This window comes from Echiichthys vipera (assembly GCF_963691815.1).
Source record: "Echiichthys vipera genome assembly, chromosome: 2".
Classification (NCBI taxonomy): Eukaryota; Metazoa; Chordata; class Actinopteri; order Perciformes; family Trachinidae; genus Echiichthys; species Echiichthys vipera.
This window is the reverse complement of record NC_139827.1, coordinates 36,260,956-36,280,782: the sequence shown is the minus strand read 5'-3', so window position 1 is coordinate 36,280,782 and position 19,827 is coordinate 36,260,956. Positions and strand designations below refer to the sequence as shown.

Genomic DNA, 19,827 nt, shown 5'->3' with positions numbered 1-19,827 from the left:
GAGCAGTGTCACCTGGTCAACCGTTGACCGTCCGCACCGGAAGCCAGCTTGTTCCCATGGGAGTTGGGGGTCCACTATTGGCTCGATGGGATTATGGATCAGCCTCTCCAGGATTTTGAATGGGATGCAGAGCAGTGAGATGGGTCGGTAGGATTTGGGGTCTTCAGCAGGCTTGTGTGGTTTTGGAAGGGCTATGACAGCAGCGCGGCGCCATATCTTTGGGAGCTTGGACCTCCGGAGGCATGCCGAGTAGAATGAGTAGAGCCATGCAGATGTTCTTGCACTCTGGTGAATCACAAACTCAGGGTGGATGTAATCATGGCCTGGTGCCATCCCTTGTTTGATCTTACTCAAGGCAGTCTGGAGTTCAGCTGTTGTAAATTCCCCTGACAAGTTGGCGTCCACACTAGCCGCTCTACACAGGGAAGTCAACTGGTGTGATGTTCTGCGGGCAAAGTTCTTATCAGCATCAGGGAAACAGCCGTTCTCAAGGAGCTGGGATGCGATGGCATTTGCTGTTATTGGGCACCGGGAGGTCGATGGTGTTCTGCCTGTCAGCTGGTTTATTGTCCGCCACGCCTTATGGCTGGAGTGGTTGAAGTCAATTGACTGAACTACTTCAGTCCACCTTGACCTTCGGGTGGCATCTAGCTTATGCAGGAGTGACGTTGCAGATTCATCAACTTCCTCCCTGGAGCTTGCCTGCTAGTGGGCATGCAGGAGGTGGCTGCATTCTTCATCCAAGCCCGGGATATAGTTAGCGTTAAAGCCACGGGGGTTGGTTTCCCTTGCTGCCCCAAGGAGTACTCTGCAGTAAGCTGCGTACCTGGTGTCCACGTCGGTGTTGTCTGGGTCTGGGAGGCAGGATGATGTTCTTTCTGTCTCCTCAGTGAATGACTGCCAATTTGCCTTACGAAAGTACCCTCTCCTGACGGGTTTCCCTGCTGCTGGCTGCACCAGGGATGGGACCTTTATGATGAACGGTCGGTGGTGTGAGTGGGGGAACCTATCCAGGACACGTCTCTCTGGCTTTTGAGCCGTTTGACACACAGCGAAGGCCAAGTCCGGGTTGGTGTGGGTATTCTAGCGTGCTGAAAAGAAGCTTGGAGGTTCTTTGGGGTCGAACAGCAGCAGCACATTGGCACTGGAGGCACATTGGCTTAATGTCTCTCCATTTGGTGTAGTATGGCTGTAACCCCAGTCTATGTGTTGGCAGTTGTCCCCTGCGTAGATGGCGGGTACAGGTGCCGATGGGAGTGATGCCATGGTCAGCATTTGATGGTGGGGGCTTGTAGACATTGACAACCGATGTGGTCTGCACCTTAGTGGACAGCCACTCGATATCGAGCCTAGTGGAGATTCGCCAGTGGCTGTCCAACTAAGGTTGTTCCTTACAAAGGTTGCAAGACCATGCTGTTTGCTGTGGGTAGACCCAGCAAGCTGGAAACCGGGCAGTTTGAGGAAGTTGTCACTGTCACATCGTGTCTCCTGTAGGAGGACGGCTGCTACTTTGTGGGAGTCAGCGAGATAGTAGATGACTTCCATTTTGGCGGTGGTGAGGCCCTCTACATTAAGTTGGAGCACTGACAGACCTTGGTACTTGATGGTCGGGATGGCCACTCATCCTGACATGGACGTGTGATTTCCCTCCGGCCTCTTGCACCTCGGTCTGCCAGCTGGGTGATGACATTTTTTTTTCTAGCTGATCTTGCACCATTTCTTGCTACTCACGGAGGAGGCTGCGTGAAGGCTGTCGTCATCTCCTCCACACTGTGTGTGACAGTGTGGGTAGAAGAACAGTGTTTGGCTTCCCTCTGTGCCTTTATAATGTAGGACCCACATACTGGCCCTCATTTATCAAACAAACGTACGGCAGAAAAACATGCGTACGACCATTTCCTGGCCAACTTCGGCATTTATCAATTTGGACTTGAGCGGGAGCTACGATCAAATCTCATGTCTGGTCTGAGATCGTGTACGCAAATTTCAGCCTGTGTATTTGCGTACACAGCAAACAGCAAAATCTGGCTGAAAATAATTAACAAACCTCAGCTGTTATTAAGCATAAGCAGTCACATATTAAGAACAGATCAAAACGGATTTTTAAAACGAATAAAAAAAAAATAAAAATTGTCGTTGGAGCAATTGATTGTACTCATGTGCGTCTGAAGGCACCATCCATGAATGATTACGCATTCACCAATCACCAAAACTACCACTCGATAAATGTACAGGTGATTTGTGATGCCAAGCTATCGCTTTTAAACGTGGTGGCCAGGGGGACACGATTCTTTTATATTTCAAAACAGCTCGGCTCCAGCCCACCGCGACCCCGACAGGGACAAGCGGTTGAAGATGAATATATGTGTTGGCGCGCTGTTGCGGGCAAGTCGCACTGCAGAGCCAAAGTAATCTCCTCGGTTAGTGGCTACCCTCGATAAATTGCATTAAATCAAACAAGGTATAAGATGATTAACATTTTGGTATGGTTCTTCTAGACGACAAAGGTTATCCTCTAACGGAATACCTAATAACACCGCTGGCAAACCCGGCTACAGAGTAGGAGCGCAGGTTCAGCAGTGCGCACACACGCACACGGGTCACAGTGGAGCGCTGCTTCGGGTTGACTGCCTCCGTTATTCTTTTCCATACAGCGTTTTTATGGGCCCCTTTTATTCCACTCTTAAGACTGCCAAAAAGCACATCTCGGATGTCAGTTTGCCGATCTCTGTGTCGGAAAAGTGTCTTTTCTTCCCAGTCTTCCTTGTCTCCATGTTTGACCTCAGTGGGCGAGGCCTCCGAAACAGGAATATTTAAGGGCCTAACATGTTAATGACGATCAAATTCAGCCGCCGCATTTATCAAGGCCCGCTCATTCATATGCTGAGATTGGTCCGATACGAATGTTTCATAAATCACACGTGGGTCCTTTCCTACGACCAATTCTGCGCTCAGATCTGCAACCGTTTTCACGCAAGATTGATAAATGAGGGCCACTGTGCTTTCATCAGTGAGTATATTAAAGGTTGAGTATGGAGAATGAGCAGAACACCGCCAAAAACAGTCAACAAAACAAAAAATGATTCCAGCAGCTGTCAGGTTCGTTGGCGAGTGTGTCAGTGATCAGCCTGCTCCATGTCGAGTGATGAATCCTACAGGGTAATGACTAATTTGGACTAATCATTTAATTTGACAGCAGTATTTAACGTTAGCCAGTCTTTCTTTGAGTGCTGTGGAATCCATTAGCTAGCTCTCAACTCAAAAGGATTCTTGTTTCTGAAGCCTGATCGGTGTGAGCAGAGCAGCAGCTTCCACAGCAGTGACAGTGAGGCTGAAGGCAGATGGAGACACTGAAGTTTGCACAAAGACAGCTTTCAGGCAGTGGTGTTGTGACAATGAATACAGAGATGGTGTAGCTGCGCCGAACAACATACAACCCTGGCAACCTGCAACGCTATTGGCTACTACAACGGAAACAGAACAGGACAGAAAGTCATTGTCAAACCTAAAAATATTAATTCAGACTAAATATATTTTTTTATGGAAAAGCAATATTTGCATTCTCTACCCCTCAAAACACCCTGTCGGTGTATTATTCTTTTTTTTTAAATATAGCTTTCAATAAAGATTCTGCATATCCAAACACTGTCATATAGTCATATGTAATTTTCTCACCAGCTGTAATTGTTTATTTTTAAATAGTGAATTTCTTGAGCAGCCAACACAGCTTTGATTTAAAAATTAAAGAAACACCAGGATTTCGTATTCATGCGTAGTTTTATTGTCACAAAGTTGCACATCCATATACAGTATGTATACTATATAATTTTAGATATAAAATAAGAGGTAGGAAACCAATGTTGATATAATCCCGAGGTGGAACTGAAGAGACCAAAACACCACAAAAATGTCTGACGGTGTCTCCATTAACCCCCATAACCATCAAACTACATTTACAAAAGAACAACAATAAAAAAAAACCACATTTTTAACATTATGTGAACCACATTCCATCTTACCATTGCTACGTGAGGGACCACAGATCTAGGACACAAAGGTATAACACCAAACAAAATAACAGTCCTTATCTGGCTGTTCAGAACTTGTTTGTCCCAGTTTAATGTGTTGCCCTGACATCATGTGCAGGATTTAAACTGAATCCAGCTGACCTAAGATCATCAACCTCTAATCTGCATCCCCTGTGGGGATCAAGGTTCACTGTATTTTCTCACCTCCAGAAACAAAATGCAAGACTACAATAGTGTAAAGAAAGGCATTTGTGATGCTATTTACAGTTCAATGAATGCCTGTTAGTTGTTTTCAGGTCAACATTCTAGACACTCAACAGGCTATAATTGTTGAATACAATTGCTATCAAAGAAAAGCAATGCACCTCAGCTAAAGACGTGTTAGTGTGGAGACACCTAACTTGCTACTCTATCTTAACACAAAGGTTTTATCTATATAGATGCTGCTGCTTTCTGCTTGACTGTGGTTTGGTGATAAATGGCTGAGACACAGGGTCTACATTGATAATGAGTGATATGTTATTTTTGCAGTAATAGTAAGGAGGCACGAGGCCACCCTAAAAGGCAGTCAAAGTGTTGTGGTAGCATTCTTACGGTTCTGTTATTATTTACAACAGCTTAACCTCACACCAAAGCCAGGTCATTTTAATGGAATTATTACTATCAGAGGATTCAAGGGGTTTGTGGTGATGTCATTTAGACTTTGACACACAAATGCATACCATTGACCAATACAAACTTGACAGTGTTGAGGCATAGAGTACAGAAATGAGGTAGCTTTTGTTTGAGCAATTCTGCTTCATACAGCTCAAATGATCTGATGTTCTGCTAATACCCAGGCCGTACTTGGCTCTTTAAGACCCAAACCAGCTGAACCCAACTGGTCGTGCCATATCTGAGACCCCAACAGGACTCCAGACCCAGGGCTAAGGCTGATTACCAACTGGGCAAAGTGGTCCGGGGGCCCTGTTATCCCAGGGCCCTCGGACCTAAAGGGCCACATTTCCAGTTCTTTTGTGATTTGTCGGTTGTGAAAATGCACCATTGAACTGCAACATCAGCTTATATACTAGGGACCCTAAGGTGGGTGCTTTTTCTCTGGTACTGAAATAGAGTCTGATGAAAAGCTGTAAGATATTCATGTATGTGAAGAAACTCACTCAGTGCATTTACATGCAGTTTAAGGGCATACTCAAACATACCCAGGTTAACAGACCTAGATATACCCCAATCATTCATGCATGTCAACAGCTGACCCAAAGTGTTATGGGGTTTAGCATCTGTGCATGCTCCGTGGATTAGAACTCCCCCTCCCCACTCTGCGGCAGTGACTTTTGAACCAGAAATAGAATAAACCAGGAAGCAACAGCGCCAAAAACAACGTGAAAAAAACAATTGAGCGTTACCCTTAAACCGAGGAAGGACTTCGCCATGGCAACTAACATAACTACCAAGAAGAACCATTTCTGTCTTAATTCTGTCAGAAAGTCAGCCATTTTCCCCAAGCTTGTGATTTTGACAAAGGTGAACGTGAAAATAAAGCTGTATTCAGTATATTCTCCCAACCACAAAACTCCACACACTTGTCTGATGCCATTTCCCTGTAGCTGGTGGTTAATTGAATACACTAGTTGTACAAAAAGAGCTTCCTAAATGACATTAGTAAATAAGCTAACCTGAGGTACACAGATAACAGCTTGGACCCGGGACTGTGGGTGGCAAAACTCTTGTCATGATAAAGACTAAGTGGGTGGTGTTACTTTGCGTTCTTTGTGTTAAGCGTGTTGGTATTGCAAGTAACTGCCATGGCCACTTTCTGGCGAGAACAGGCGCTGGATGGGAAGCTGGTGGTGGCACAATTACAGACCAGGTCCATGGAAAGACAACGATGGACAGGGACAGATTTTGAAGCTGATGTGTTAGGTGCTGTTAAGTTTGAAATCACTGAGAGCTTTTACACACACATACACAGTCAGTGCCTGATGTTAGCAGCTACAAACCTCTGGTCAGCCTCAAAAAATACTTTAGAAGCCAAATTCATTGAACTAAAAAAAAACATTTCCTTCCAGTTTGGTCTGAACACACCACAAAGCAACTTATTTGTTACATACTACCGTTAAGTGAGTCAGTGGGTTTCCCTAAAAAAAAAGGACTACAATCAGTGGAAATGTAGATTAAAAAATGTTTTAAAAAAGAACCCAGCCCTGTTGACATTTCAATGTATGGTGAGTAAATCTTCATGTCTATGCCACATGCTCACACTTCAAGAAAGCACCTAATTTCTTTGTCTCCTCACCTCTGGAAATTGGATCCCCAAATAATAACTCTTACTGCCAAAACTCAGCCGGGTGAGCCAGGAGAGTTTATACCAGAAATATTTGCTAATTTAGCCTAACACATTATCTTTAGTCATACAGGGATTTAAATACTGATCAACACAAGGAGGCAAAGAATATAATATATATTAATTGTTTGTTGTTTCCACCTGCACCTGGTCACAGATGAGCTCTGTGACATCAAAGTGAGGAAGGACTGGGAGGAGGCTGCTCCAGGAGTCAGCATCCCTACAGGAAGCTTGTGGAGTTTTTGCCTTCGTCAATCTTGAACTGGTAGGCACCGTCAGAGGAGCTCAGCATGTCGATGGAGGAAGGAGGCACAGGAGCCACAGGAGAGGATGCAGCTTCCACCTGGGTGGTGTAAATAAAATGCATGTTGAGTTAATTTTCCCATTTACATGAATTTGACAGTGCCTTTTTTCTTAGATTGTTCAATATGTTTTAACTGTCACAAGCTGGTTCAGGGAATATAACAAAGAGGGAGTCCACTCAGGGTTATTTAAACCAAATGATTAAACCACAGTTAACATAACTGAATAAGAGAGTGTGTAGATCAGCAAAGTCAGTTACGAATGAGGCGAGTCAAGTGTGCTGGGTAAGTGTTGAAGGTACAAAACCAAAGGGCAGTGGTGCAGGGTGGATGTCTGCTGTAGCAACAGAGTGAACGCTAGTGATGTCCAAATGAAGCTTCATGAAGCATTAGTTGTATTTGTTGATTCCACTAGATGAAGCTCTTGGTTTAAAGAAAAAGGCTCAATGAATGGTGATTCAGTGTTTTCAACCCTTTGGTGAACAGAGAGCTCTATCTAGAGGACTCAGAAAATAAAGGCAATGCTTCATGAAGCTTCATTTGGACAGCAATAGTTAAAATGTATTAAAATTGTATCATTCTGCTTAAATCATTTGTTTTTATATATTTGTGACAGGATGCATTTACCCTTTCAGCTGACAAAGGAAATGATTAAATAACACATACACATGTTGAACCTTCAGGCAAACAAGAACAGTCAGTCACATGTGCAGTGATTGGCATTGTCATGAAACAATCTATCTGATTGAACATGCTGTGGATCCTGTCTCCCCTTGATTGTGAGCATCTGTCCGGCTAACCCAATTGTCTTGTCCAACTTATATATGATATGTGTTACCATATGTTCTTTGTCAGACCTCTGAAACTAGCCCATGGCGTAGGAGCTGTAGCGACCTTAGTGCCCTTTGTCATCAAAGAGGGGACACTACTTGTGATGAAACCTCTAATGCCAGTCTGATGTATCAGAAACTCCTACCCAAAATGGTGTAGGATGCCTTATCAAAAACTGGGCCTCTCCCCCCTTGGCCGAGCTCTGCTCTGGCCTCCCCTCTAAATTCTCTCTTGACCCTTTGACCTATGAAGCAGGCTGTTAAACAGAACTGAACAAACTGATTGAACTAAAGATAAAGATATAGAGCTGTTTAATAAACAGACACTGTCAAAAAGTGAAATTAAACATATCTCTATCGCTCTTCTGGACATCACTACCCCACAGTGATCTCAGGAGTCAAAAACTGACTCCGCTAACGTTCCTTCTCTCACTTTATGCCACTGAGACCCTTGCACAGACTTTATCTGATAAGCGGAAACACCAAAAAGACTAACTTTTGAATGTTCTAAAATAACCGCTAAATTAATTTTAAACTGTGTAATAATGTGAATTTTGATCTGTGAAAAAAGTGTTGCATTTTGAGATGACTCTTATTGTCCTGCAATGGACTATCGCCAAATTATAGAAATGTTTTAATGTTAAACACGATACTATAGTTCTGTGTTGGAGAAAGGCCTAATCTAAAAAAAGACCTGCAAGCAGGTCTCAACGGGGTCCAAGCCCCCCATGCAACTCAGACGTGGCGACCCGCAGAGGCGATGCGATTCCGACCGGCAGGTCCATGAACGCAGCACAGATTGTAGTTTGAAAAAGAAAGTGTAGGTATTTGAATGAGTAGATTTTGCATTTGTTCACACAACGCATGTATTACTCAAATTTGGATAACAGCCCCAGCTTGTGGCCGATTGATGTCAGATTTTGCACACAGACCCTCAGTGAGGCTCGGGAAATAACTTTTCCAAGTTGTGTGATAATCAGAGAAACTACTTCAAATTAACGCAACAATTGTTTTGCCCAAAGTGTACCACGTCTTTCCTCTCTAACTTTCATATTGTTTGGATTATGAAAAATCTTTTGCTAACTTTGGATCGTAGGGTTAGAAGGATTATGTGTGCAAAATTTCGTGCTGATGAGACTCCGCCTAGGATGAGTTCACAAAACGAGGTCTGAATATTTTTTACATGGTTTGTGTATTTTTCAATTTTGTGTTGTTTTTTTTATTTAACGGTGCCAACTAATGTGCGATGGACCTCAAATTTGGCACAGAGCCTGAAGTTTCCATGGAGAACTACCGATCTGAGTTTAATATTAATTGGACTAATTATCATGGAAATATACAACACATCCTCTTTTGACTACAACATACAGGAAGTTCTTCCTTTCTCACTAACACATGTTTTGGACTTTTACACATTATTTTGATACGTTTTTAATCAAGATGATTAAAGGGTAATTCCTGCAAAAGGTCCATGGTTGACTCTTAGCCTAGGAGGAGTTTGAAAAAATAGATTTTTCATTTTTCATGATTTTGTGCAAAAATACTAGGCAGAATTGTCCCATGGTCTAAATCCCCAGATTCAGCGCCTTTCAGAGAACATGGGGATGTAAGAAATCTATATTTGTATTATTTAATGTGGAAGTTCCCTTGATTATAATCTCTTCCTGTTCTGTGGGGGCACCAGTCTACCACCCCTGAAAGTTTTGTTTTCATAACTTGTACAGTTTAATGCTCCAGTATTGTTCTATGTTTCTTGTTAATCTGACTACCGTATTTTCGCGTCTATAAGGCGCATATAAACGTCTTTTGTCAAAATTTTCGGCGCGCCCTGTGTGTGTTGTTACTGCGGACGTTGTTGAGACCACCATGAGAACTTTAAAGGGGGAAGTGTGGGCATGGATTGTGTATAAAAGAACAGGTATGTGCTTTATGCAGAACATTGTTGTCTTAACAACCCTGAAAATGGCAAAGAGACACGCCTATGAAGCACAGTTTAAACTGAAGGCTATCAGCTACGCAGAAGAACATGGAAATCGAGCAGCCGCGAGAGAATTCAAGATTAATGAATCGTTGGTTCACAAGTGGAGGAAGATGGAAAACGAACTCCGACAGGTGAAGAAGACGCAGCTGAGTTTCCGCGGACATAAGGCGAGGTGGCCCGAGTTGGAGGAAAGACTCGAGCGGTGGATCATCGAGCAAAGAACGAGTGGGGCGAGCGTTTCGACGGTCACTGTTCGACTAAAATCAGTAACGCTAGCGGAAGAAATGAAAATTGAACATTTTCAAGGAGGTCCGTCGTGGTGCTTTCGTTTTATGTAACGGTGCCATTTTTCCATCCGGACCAGGACTACAGTAGCGCAGCAATGTCCAGCGGATTATAATGAAAAGCTGGCGAGCTTCCACTCCTACTGCAGCAAACACATCGCCGACAAACGCATCCAGCCAAGCCACATCACCAACATGGACGAGGTGCCGCTCACTTTCGACATCCTGGTGAATCACACGGTGGAGAAGAAGGGGACCAGCACGGTAGCGATACGCACAACGGGGTATGAAAAGGCGTCGCTTACTGTTGTGCTTGGCTGCCACGCAAATGGACAGAAACTGCCGCCTATGGTGATATGTACCGGTATATAAAACCCGCGCCCTATAATCCGGTGCGCCTTATGTGTGTGTTAAATACAGTAATGGCACACATAACTGAGACTGCGCCTTTTAGTACGGTGCGCCTTATGGTCGTGAAAATACGGTAATTATTGCTAAGATATGATGAATTCTGCATAAGAGTGCCGCCTAGTGGTTGGTTGGTATGAAATTTTGTAGAAGGCCTCAGTAAGACATAGGAAACTAGATTACCAAGTTTTGACTTGATCCAACAATTTGAGGAAGATATGCAGCACTTTCTGTTTTGACTGTAATCTACTGGAAGTTGTTCCTTTTATTACTTCGGCATTTAAAAAAGTATCACAATTCTTTTTATAACTTTTGATCAGGACCTTCCAAACATTACATGTATCAAGTTTCATCTTGATCTGACACTCGGCCTAGGAGGAGTTTAAAAAGAAGCTTTTGCATATATCGCGATGCTTCAAAAAAAAAGAAGTCTAGGCGAAAATGGGCGTGGCCTATATCCCAAGATTTATGTAGGTTTAGGGAACTCCTTAATGTAAGAATTTTGAATGTGCAAGGTACGATGTGGGAGTTACAGGCAAAAACGCGTTCATCTTAATTATAGCGCCACCTGCTGGTGAACATGTGTCATTTTTTTGTGTCCGCCGTACGTGCAGGGCTCTGAACCAAAGTTCCAAGTTTCACCTCCATAACTTGTACGGTGTAGGTTGCAGCAATATGCATTAAAATAAAAATCCTTGCGAAAACAAAAGGGTTCCCAGCACCGCCGGTAGTGTTGTTTTCGTCAATGAAAATGATGACGAAATATTGTCGTCAACGAACCTTTATCACGTGACGAAAACTAGACGAGACGAAACGAAAATGCTGGGCATGTGATGATGACTAAGACTAAATATATAATGCAATTTCGTTGACGAATAAAAACGAGACGAAATAACGTTGTTTTGTCTCGTTTAGTCACGTTATTATTATTATTATTTTGAAGTTTTCTCCCAGTCTCGCGTCTGGGCGACGTCACTTCCTCAATCCCCACACGCGCAATATTTAGTTTCTGAAGATGCCTCTGCTGTGGGTCAGCGTTAACGTTAGTGTTAGCGTTAACGACAACTAAAGAGAAAATGAGAACAAAGTCTGACGCCAGCCGAGGCTCGTGTTTGGAGAAATGCGACCTCAAAATTACAAGAAATGCACCACAGATCTTAAGAGACACCTCAGAGCATCCCAAAATGACATTTAGGTAAGTCAAGACATAACGTAACGATACTTTGTTTTAGAAAGCTCATGCAACATGAGGCTACGGTTAATGTGTCGGGTTCTCACGCTAGCTTTTGACGTTAGCCACTGGAGCTGCGAACAAGGGTGTGTGTGTGTATGAGACTAGCGTGTGTGTGTGTGTGTGTGTGTGTGTGTCTGTGTGTGAGACTTGAGTGCGTGTGTGTGTGTGTGTGTGTGACTAACGTGTGTGTGTGTGTGTCTGTGTCTGTCTGTGAGACTAGCGTGTGTGTGTCTGTGTGAGACTAGCGTGCGTGTTTGTGTGTGTGACTAACGTGTGTGTGTGTGTGACTAACGTGTGTGTGTGTGTGTATTTGTTTGTGAGAGTGTAAAGTGTGTATTTAGTTCCTACCTGACTGACTCACTCTATGAGTGCACTAAACTTCCCCTTGTTGGCCAAATACTTTCACTAGTTTTATATTTCACAGAGCAAATAACACTGAACTGAATTTGACATCAACATAAATTGGATTACTTATTCTAGACCTGTCCATGCATGTAAACTAAAGATTTCTGCATGGGTTTGGCTAAAAGAAAATGTTGGTTTTGGCAATACTACTAGGTACTTTTATTATATTGATTAAATATAATTGCACTACTAAAAAGAGACTAATATACAATTTTCTTTGACTAAAACTAGACTAAAATGCTCAGACTTTTCGTCGACTAAAACTAGACTAAAATGCTCAAACTTTTCGTCGACTAAAACTAGACTAAAATGCTCAAACATTTCGTCGACTAAAACTAGACTAAAATGCTCATACTTTTCGTCAACTAAAACTAGACTAAAATGCTCAGACTTTTCGTCGACTAAAACTAGACTAAAATGCTCAAACTTTTCGTCGACTAAAACTAGACTAAAATGCAGACTTTTAGTCTACTAAAACTAGACTAGACTAAAAGTAAAACAGGCCGCCAAAAACAACACTAACTGCCGGTACTGGGAGCCACGCTGCTGCTTGCATCCCGTGGCCCCCAGCCCCCTCAGGCTTGGACCCCTAACAATGACTGTGTTTTGTATCCTATTCTGTTTGATTGTGTCATGTCATCATATTATCACAGAAGAATTTTATTTTAACATTTTACAAAAGATATATTTAGATTGCCATCATCCAGAAAGTTTTTTTAACATGTGAATGTGTTGATGTTAGTGTGTCAATGACAACTACCTCAACAGGTTCCATTTTATAAAGAAGAAATAAGTTATGAAAGTGAAATGTGTGCTTAAAGTGTAATTCCGGCGCAAAATCATCCCATGGTCTTTTTCGGCACTTACATACATCACACAAGCCATGGAGATAGTTTTTTTCATTAATCAACTATTAACAGAGAAATCTGGGAGAGACGTGGTTAACAGTGATTAGCTCGGGGCAGTATGGTGAAGGCATTCAAACGTCTTTTTTAACCACTAATACTGCTGAAAATAACAGCAAACCTCTGCAGTAGCATAAGAAGAGTCCCTACACAGAAAACAAAGCACCAATGGGCTCCTTCCTTTGGGATTGACTTTTATAATCCAATTGAATGGACTTGGAGCTGGTACAGTGGCCTGTAGGTAAGTCTTTAAAACACTCCTTTAATAAACTCTGGGTTCACTAACTATGTTGTTGGTGCTTCATCTTTATTCAAAGAGCTATTTGATTTAGATCAAATGTCTTTCACAAAGACCTTCAACACAACAACAGAGGGAGACTATTTTCTCTCTCTCGCTCTCTCTTACAGTTTTAATTTCACCCCTGAAGAAAACATAACTAGCTGACCCTTAGGGCCCGTCCACACAGCACACTTTTAGTATTGTTTTGGCCGACCATCCACATGCAGCCGGCATTATTGCAGCCTGAAAATGGTATTTTTTGAAACGGGGTCCCAGAGTAGGAAGATTTGAAAGCGTTGGCTTCTGGACGATGAAACCTCATACTTTGTTAAAGGATCGCCCCACCTCCGACCTCTAACCCTGTGGCGTCACATAACCACAGCAGTGCTGCTCGAGAGAGGAGAGAGACAGACCCATAGACTGTTTACTGAACAGTGCCCGCCTGAGTGCTTTGGGACGGGGAAGGGGCTCACAGCAGCACGCTCTGCTTGTTGAGGACACTAACTGCAGAGTGATTGGTGCATCAGAGTCCAAAACAGCACAAAAGTCTCCACTAACACCAGAAACAGTGGACAGATTTCTTTCTAGGATGGAGGAGGATTTGGGAAGTCTCAAGATTTGGAGAGAAACTCTTAGGTGTTTGTATTCTCCACAGCGTCTCCCCGTCTCCTCTTCTCTGTTGTTGGTTAATTTCTGTGGCAGTTACAGCGCCACATCCAGGCCTGGCATGTGTACTACAGCGTTGGAAGTCGGTTTCACCGGTTTCGTGTGGATGCAGATATTTCTTGAGTTGAGACCACGTGGATGGAAAACCTTTTTTCAGATTGTGTGGACGTACCCTTAGTACTGCGGGAGTATTGGGTGAGGGGGTCACTTCTGAGGGCCATCCAATCTCTGAACACACAAAGCGAGAGCTGTGTCCGGATTCTCGGCTGTAAGTCGGATTTATTTCCAGTGGGGGTTGGCCTCTCCGCCAGAGCTGCGCTTTGTCACAGATCCTGCTTGTGATTTTCATGGACAGTATATCGAGGTGTATTCAAGGGGGCGAGGGGTAGGAGTTGCGTGGGCTGGGGATCTCATCTCTGCTTTTGCAGACGATGTGGTCCTGATGGCGTCGTTGTAGAATGCTTACTCTGGAAAGGGAAGTTTGGGGGTCCTATGCTAGAGCTTCTGCCCCCCGCGACTTGACCCTGATGAGTGATGAGAGTGATGAGTGAACTGACTCTTTTCACTTGTTTTGTATGTGCAAGAATAGAAGAATAATTCCTTTATTAGTCCCGCAACCGGGAAATTCGGTCTATTATTGTTATTCATGTTACACACACACAGGACCTATATACATGCAATTAATGGAGAGATGTTAGAGCGAGTCCACGTTCATGGTCCACACAGGGACACGATCCGGTGACCCTCCGGTTCCCAGCCAAGTCACATATGGACTGAGCTACTGCATGTGTGTTTACCTGTGGTGTGGTTGTCAGAAGGGGGTCGGCAGGTGAGGAGACATTACTCTCCATCTTAACCTTTTCCTGAACAGGTTCACTGACTGCTGCTGGTTGAGGAGAGCTATACATGACTGGAGTTGGAACATAGCCCTACACACATAAACACACACATTTTTTTCAAGAATATTAATGGGAAGATACAAAATTGCTGGTTGTATAGCCAATTAGACTTTAAACCTGATGTCTATTATTGATGCAGCACTCTTGGATCCAGTTGAAAATAACATTAAATCAAGGTTATAGTCAATAATTATATACAACCCCAATTCACATGAAGTTGGGGCCTTGTGTAAAATGTAAATAAAAACAGAATATGATGCCTGCAACATGTTCTAAAAAAGCTGGCACAGGAGCATGTTTACCAGTGCATTATATCATCTTTCCTTTTAACAACACTCAATAAGCATTTGGGAACTGAGGACACTAATTGTTGAAACTTTGTAGGTGGAATTCTTTCCCATTCTGACTTTTTGTTGCTCAACAATCCGGGTCTCTGTCGTATACTACGTATATTCAACTGAATATAGCCTGAAAAGGATTTGCAAATCATTGTATACTGTTTTTACTCATGTTTTACAAAGCATCCTAACTTCATGTGAATTGGGGTTGTATATGACAATAAAAGTCAACGTGTGCACACAATCAACATTTATGGTCCATGATTTAAAGTTGTACTCCATAACATTTGAGATCCCTTGTTTCTAGTGGCTTCTTCATCAGTAAGATGTAGCTGCAGGTGAGTCTATTCTTTCAGAGCCTCCATCTTGTCACGTTCACTGTGGGATGACTTTTTTTTTAATTCTTAATTTTGTGCTCTTTTTTTAAACTTTATCGAAACACATTCACCTCTCTACTTCCATTCCGCCAAATATTTTTTCCCCTCTTAAATACACACACACACACACACACCACACACACACCACACACACACACACACACACACACACACACACACACACACACACACACACACACACACACACACACACACACACACACACACACACACACACACACACACACACAGACACACACACACACACACACACACACACACACGTTCCTATTGCACTTCTGCCCTTACTACAAGCCTTCCACACAAGTTGAAAGTTCACGATTTCTGATTACAAGAGAACGCAGCATAGCTGTTAGTGACGATCTGGGCCGACAGACCAACAGCATCTGACATCTCGCCCGCAAATGTCGCCACAGACACTCAGATTGGAATACTCAGCAAAAACGTAACAAGTGCTTTCATTAGTGGGTCATATGATCAATCACCATTGTTTTAACTCACTCTGTGATAGAAATTAACTTAAAAGAAAATTTAAAAAATGGAAATCTTATGGAGTACAACTTTAATGCCAAAGGTCAAATACTGAAAAGAGCAGCATTCTTCTCATAATTGCAATTAGTTCAAGAAGCGGAATGTACCACTGGAGCTACAGGTCCCGCAGGGTACTGGCCTGCTGGTGGACCGTTCCATTGTGGAGGCATAGCTACACCAGCAGGAGGGTAGGCAGGGTTCTGGGGTGGGTAGGCCGGGTTAAAACCCTGCAGAAGGAGAAAGTCAGAAGTTAGATTAGTAGATACTGAGGGAGTAAACCAGAGAATTAAGGCAAACACAAAGTACTAGCTAAAATAAATCTGCCTGGAATGAAAACCAACTTCAACTAATAGCTTTGGGTTCAGGCTGGGTTAATCCATACAATATTACACACAACTTTATCCATACGTAAGAAAACCAGCTTGTAGTGTGATACTAACTGGGGAGGGTGGGGGGCCGTTCCACTGTCCTGGGCCCATGGTCGGAGGGGGAGGATAGACTGTCGGACCCTAAATAGCAACAAACATACACACAGCGTCATGTATGAATAGCATTAAGTGACCAATATACCAGTGACAAGTTGCATAATGGTGGTGAAAATAGGTACTCTGTGTAGCTCTGTAATAAATGTATGTTATGTAATGTCTTATGTACCACGCTAGGGTCTGGGCCGTGGTAGTACACCTGCAAACACAGAGATATACAGTCACATCCTTTGATTTGGTCAGTAAACATCAAAACTTCAACAAATCAATACCAGATTGACTTTGAGACATAAGTACAATACTACAAACACACACAGTCCATCACACAGTGGAGTATGGAGTCCATTATATAATTACATATTTGTGAAGTAAGAACATCCATCAACTTCTCTACAAAATGATCAATGTTACTATAATCTCACCACCCCTGGTTGTCCGGGAGTGTTGTAGGGAGGAGAAGGTCCAACAGGACCACTTGGAGGAGGATGGACTGCAACTGGGGTGGTCTGGAGAGAGAGAGAGCGAGACAGACAGAAAGAGATAGAGAGAGAGACACGGATGATGAGGCGATTCATTTTTCTGGGACTGCGACTGATAATTATTCTCATTACAGATTATCTGTTTATTTCCTTATTAAGTAACAATTTAGAATTTAAAATGTAAGAACCTATACTTTTGTTTGTTCAAACAAGCATTCCAAAACCTGAAAAGATTCAGTTGCAATTACAGTTTAGAAAACAAAGCAGAAAATCCTCACATTTGAGGAGTTTTATCTATTTATTGATGTTAACAGTCTGATAAACATTATACAAAATCACAACGCATATATAAAAATAAAACATCTAAGTTTACAGTTATTTTGGTGGGTTTTGCCTGCATATTGATTTGCATTACTTCTTATATGGTCTTCATTCTGAAATCCATGGTTTAGATATATTTGATCCTGTTAATTATCAAATTAGTCTGTCTATTGGCTCTGATTATGTCAGAAGTAGAACTTCTTCAGGACCGCGTTGGTGCTTTTTTGAAGTATACCCACGATAATCAAAAGTTTTTTACTTTTTCAAACCCACCTGAGTGCCTGTGCTTTTTTCTTTTTGATCTGTCACCCTTTGCAAGAGCACGGGTGGTTTGAGGGACACCAGGGCGCCTGTAACACGCTTGTTTTTTAAATTATTTTTTGGCAGGTTTTCAAGCCTTTATTAGATAGGGCAGACAGAAAATGGGGTGAGAGAGAGGGGGCATGCAGCAAAGGGCCGCAGGTCGGAGTCAAACCCGTGGCAGCTTTACCTGGGGCGACTGCTCTAACCACTCAGCCACCAGTCGCCCCGTGATCTGCTTGTTTGTGTATATGTACATCTTAGGGGGTTTAGCCAATTGGCGTTTCAATTAGGGAAACGAGCTCAGCACATCAGGGGGTGGAGAGGTCTGTGCCTACTCTTATTACCTGCAGTGTTGCTGCGGTAGTTGCTTTCTTTTTGAAAATCTTCTTGCGACAGCAGCAGCAAATCCCAGCCGGGATGCCCAGCAGTAAGAGCAGAGCCATGAGAGGATTTCCTCCTGAGTACTCATGATGGTCTACAGTGGAAAAAAAAGAGTAAGGGTGGTGGTTACCTTGTTAGTTTATGTGATTAGGATTGTGACATTTCAGATCAATGTCACCCTTGTTACCCAGGAGCCAACTTTAGTAGAGGCTATAGCAATGATTCACGCCCCAGTATAAACTGTGTATGCTGTGTATTAGAAGCCATCACAGGTCCACATTCATCTACCCCATCTGAAAAGCACGCATCGCTATGTTACCTAGACCAGAGATGAAAAAACACTCTTGTAAGCCCAAATGAATTGTGTACAGCTGGTGGTTTCTTTTATTATTCATTGAATAAATGTCCTTGTTTTCAATCTGTTTGTCCTTTTAGCTTGTATACTCTTCTTGCTGAGTCTCTATCACTGCGGACATAACAAACACAAAGGGCATAGTGATGTCCAAATGAAGCTTCTTGAAGCATTGTCTTTATTTTCCAGTCCACTAGATTGGGTTGAAAACACACTGAATTTGTTCTTGAGAAAAGTCTACATCAGATTCATGACATGTTGTTAAACCACAGAATTATTTACACCTGTGTGCTTCTAATGATGAATCCCATTGTCTTTGTAGATTTAATGTGTGTGTCCTAATCAGCAAAGGTAAACGCCCCACCAATCCCCATAAAAAGGCACAAGACTGCAGGACTGTGTGCACACAAATTGAAAAGAAATGAACAGAACAGAAAAACAATGCTCTACCTGTGCCATTCTCCACTAGCTATTAGTTGCAAGATAACCTTTCTAGTTAATTTCTAAAGATGCACCGATCAGATACCATGATCGGATATTGGCTCTGACATTGACTAATTAACTGGATCTGATATCGGCTCTGATAATAACTAATCAACTGGATCTGATATCGGTTCTGATAATAACTAATTATCTGGATCTGATATCGGCTCTGATAATAACTAATTATCTGGATCTGATATCGGCTCTGATAATAACTAATTATCTGGAACTGATATCGGCTCTGATAATAACTAATTATCTAGATCCGATATCGGCTCTGATAATGACTAATTATCTAGATCTGATATCGGCTCTGATAATAACTAATTATCTGGATCTGATATCAGCTCTGATAATAACTAATTATCTGGATCTTATATCAGCTCTGATAATAACTAATTATCACAAAGACTCAATGGACAAACAAGGAAGAGGAAGAGAGACCCTGCCCGGAGGAAGCCCGGGGCCCCCGTCTGGAGCCAGGCCCAGGCGGAGGGCTCGCTGGTGAGCGCCTGGTGGCCGGGTTTGCCACGGAGCCCGGCCGGGCACAGCCCGAAAAAGTGACGTGGCACCTCCCTCCCCTCCATCCTGTGGGCCCACCACTCATTGGAGGAACCACTTGGGTCGGGTGCGCTGCTGCACGGGTGGCAGTGAAGGTGAGGGGCCTCGACGGACCAGACACAGGCAGCAGAAGCTGGCTCTTGGGATGTGGAATGTCACCTCTCTGTCGGGGAAGGAGCCGGAGCTTGTGCGGGAGGTGGAGCGCTACCAGTTAGATCTGGTGGGGCTTACCTCCACACACAGTCTCGGTTCTGGAACCGTACTCCTGGACAGGGGTTGGACCCTATTCTTCTCTGGAGTTGCCCAGGGTGTGAGGCGCCGGGCGGGTGTGGGGATACTCACAAACGCCCGGCTGAGCGCCGCGGTGTTGGAGTTCACCCCGGTGGACGAGAGGGTCGCCTCCTTACGCCTGCGGGTGGTAGGGGGGAAAACTCTGACTGTTGTTTGTGCATATGCACCGAACAGCAGTTCAGAGTATTCGGCCTTCTTGGAGACCCTGAATGGAGTCCTGCATGGGGCTCCGGTAGGGGACTCCATAGTTCTGCTGGGAGACTTCAACGCCCACGTGGGCAATGATGGAGACACCTGGAGAGGCGTGATTGGGAGGAACGGCCTCCCTGATCTAAATC

The 19,827-nt window shown here is 43.3% G+C and overlaps 1 protein-coding gene across 1 annotated transcript in view; it reads right to left on the bottom strand.

Moving 5' to 3' along the window:
• Positions 1-3,758: 3,758 nt before the first annotated feature.
• Positions 3,759-19,827, bottom strand: part of LOC310959216 (uncharacterized protein) — a 64,154-nt gene continuing 48,085 nt past the window's right edge. Inside the window, exons 8-14 of the mRNA XM_083930483.1 lie at positions 17,766-17,896; positions 16,741-16,824; positions 16,488-16,517; positions 16,274-16,342; positions 15,941-16,060; positions 14,465-14,596; positions 3,759-6,715 (exon numbers count right to left, since the gene is read on the bottom strand). Of these exons, the coding sequence (XP_083786609.1) occupies positions 6,593-6,715; positions 14,465-14,596; positions 15,941-16,060; positions 16,274-16,342; positions 16,488-16,517; positions 16,741-16,824; positions 17,766-17,896 (689 nt within the window). The 3' untranslated portion in view covers positions 3,759-6,592. The remainder of the gene's footprint in view (positions 6,716-14,464; positions 14,597-15,940; positions 16,061-16,273; positions 16,343-16,487; positions 16,518-16,740; positions 16,825-17,765; positions 17,897-19,827) is intronic.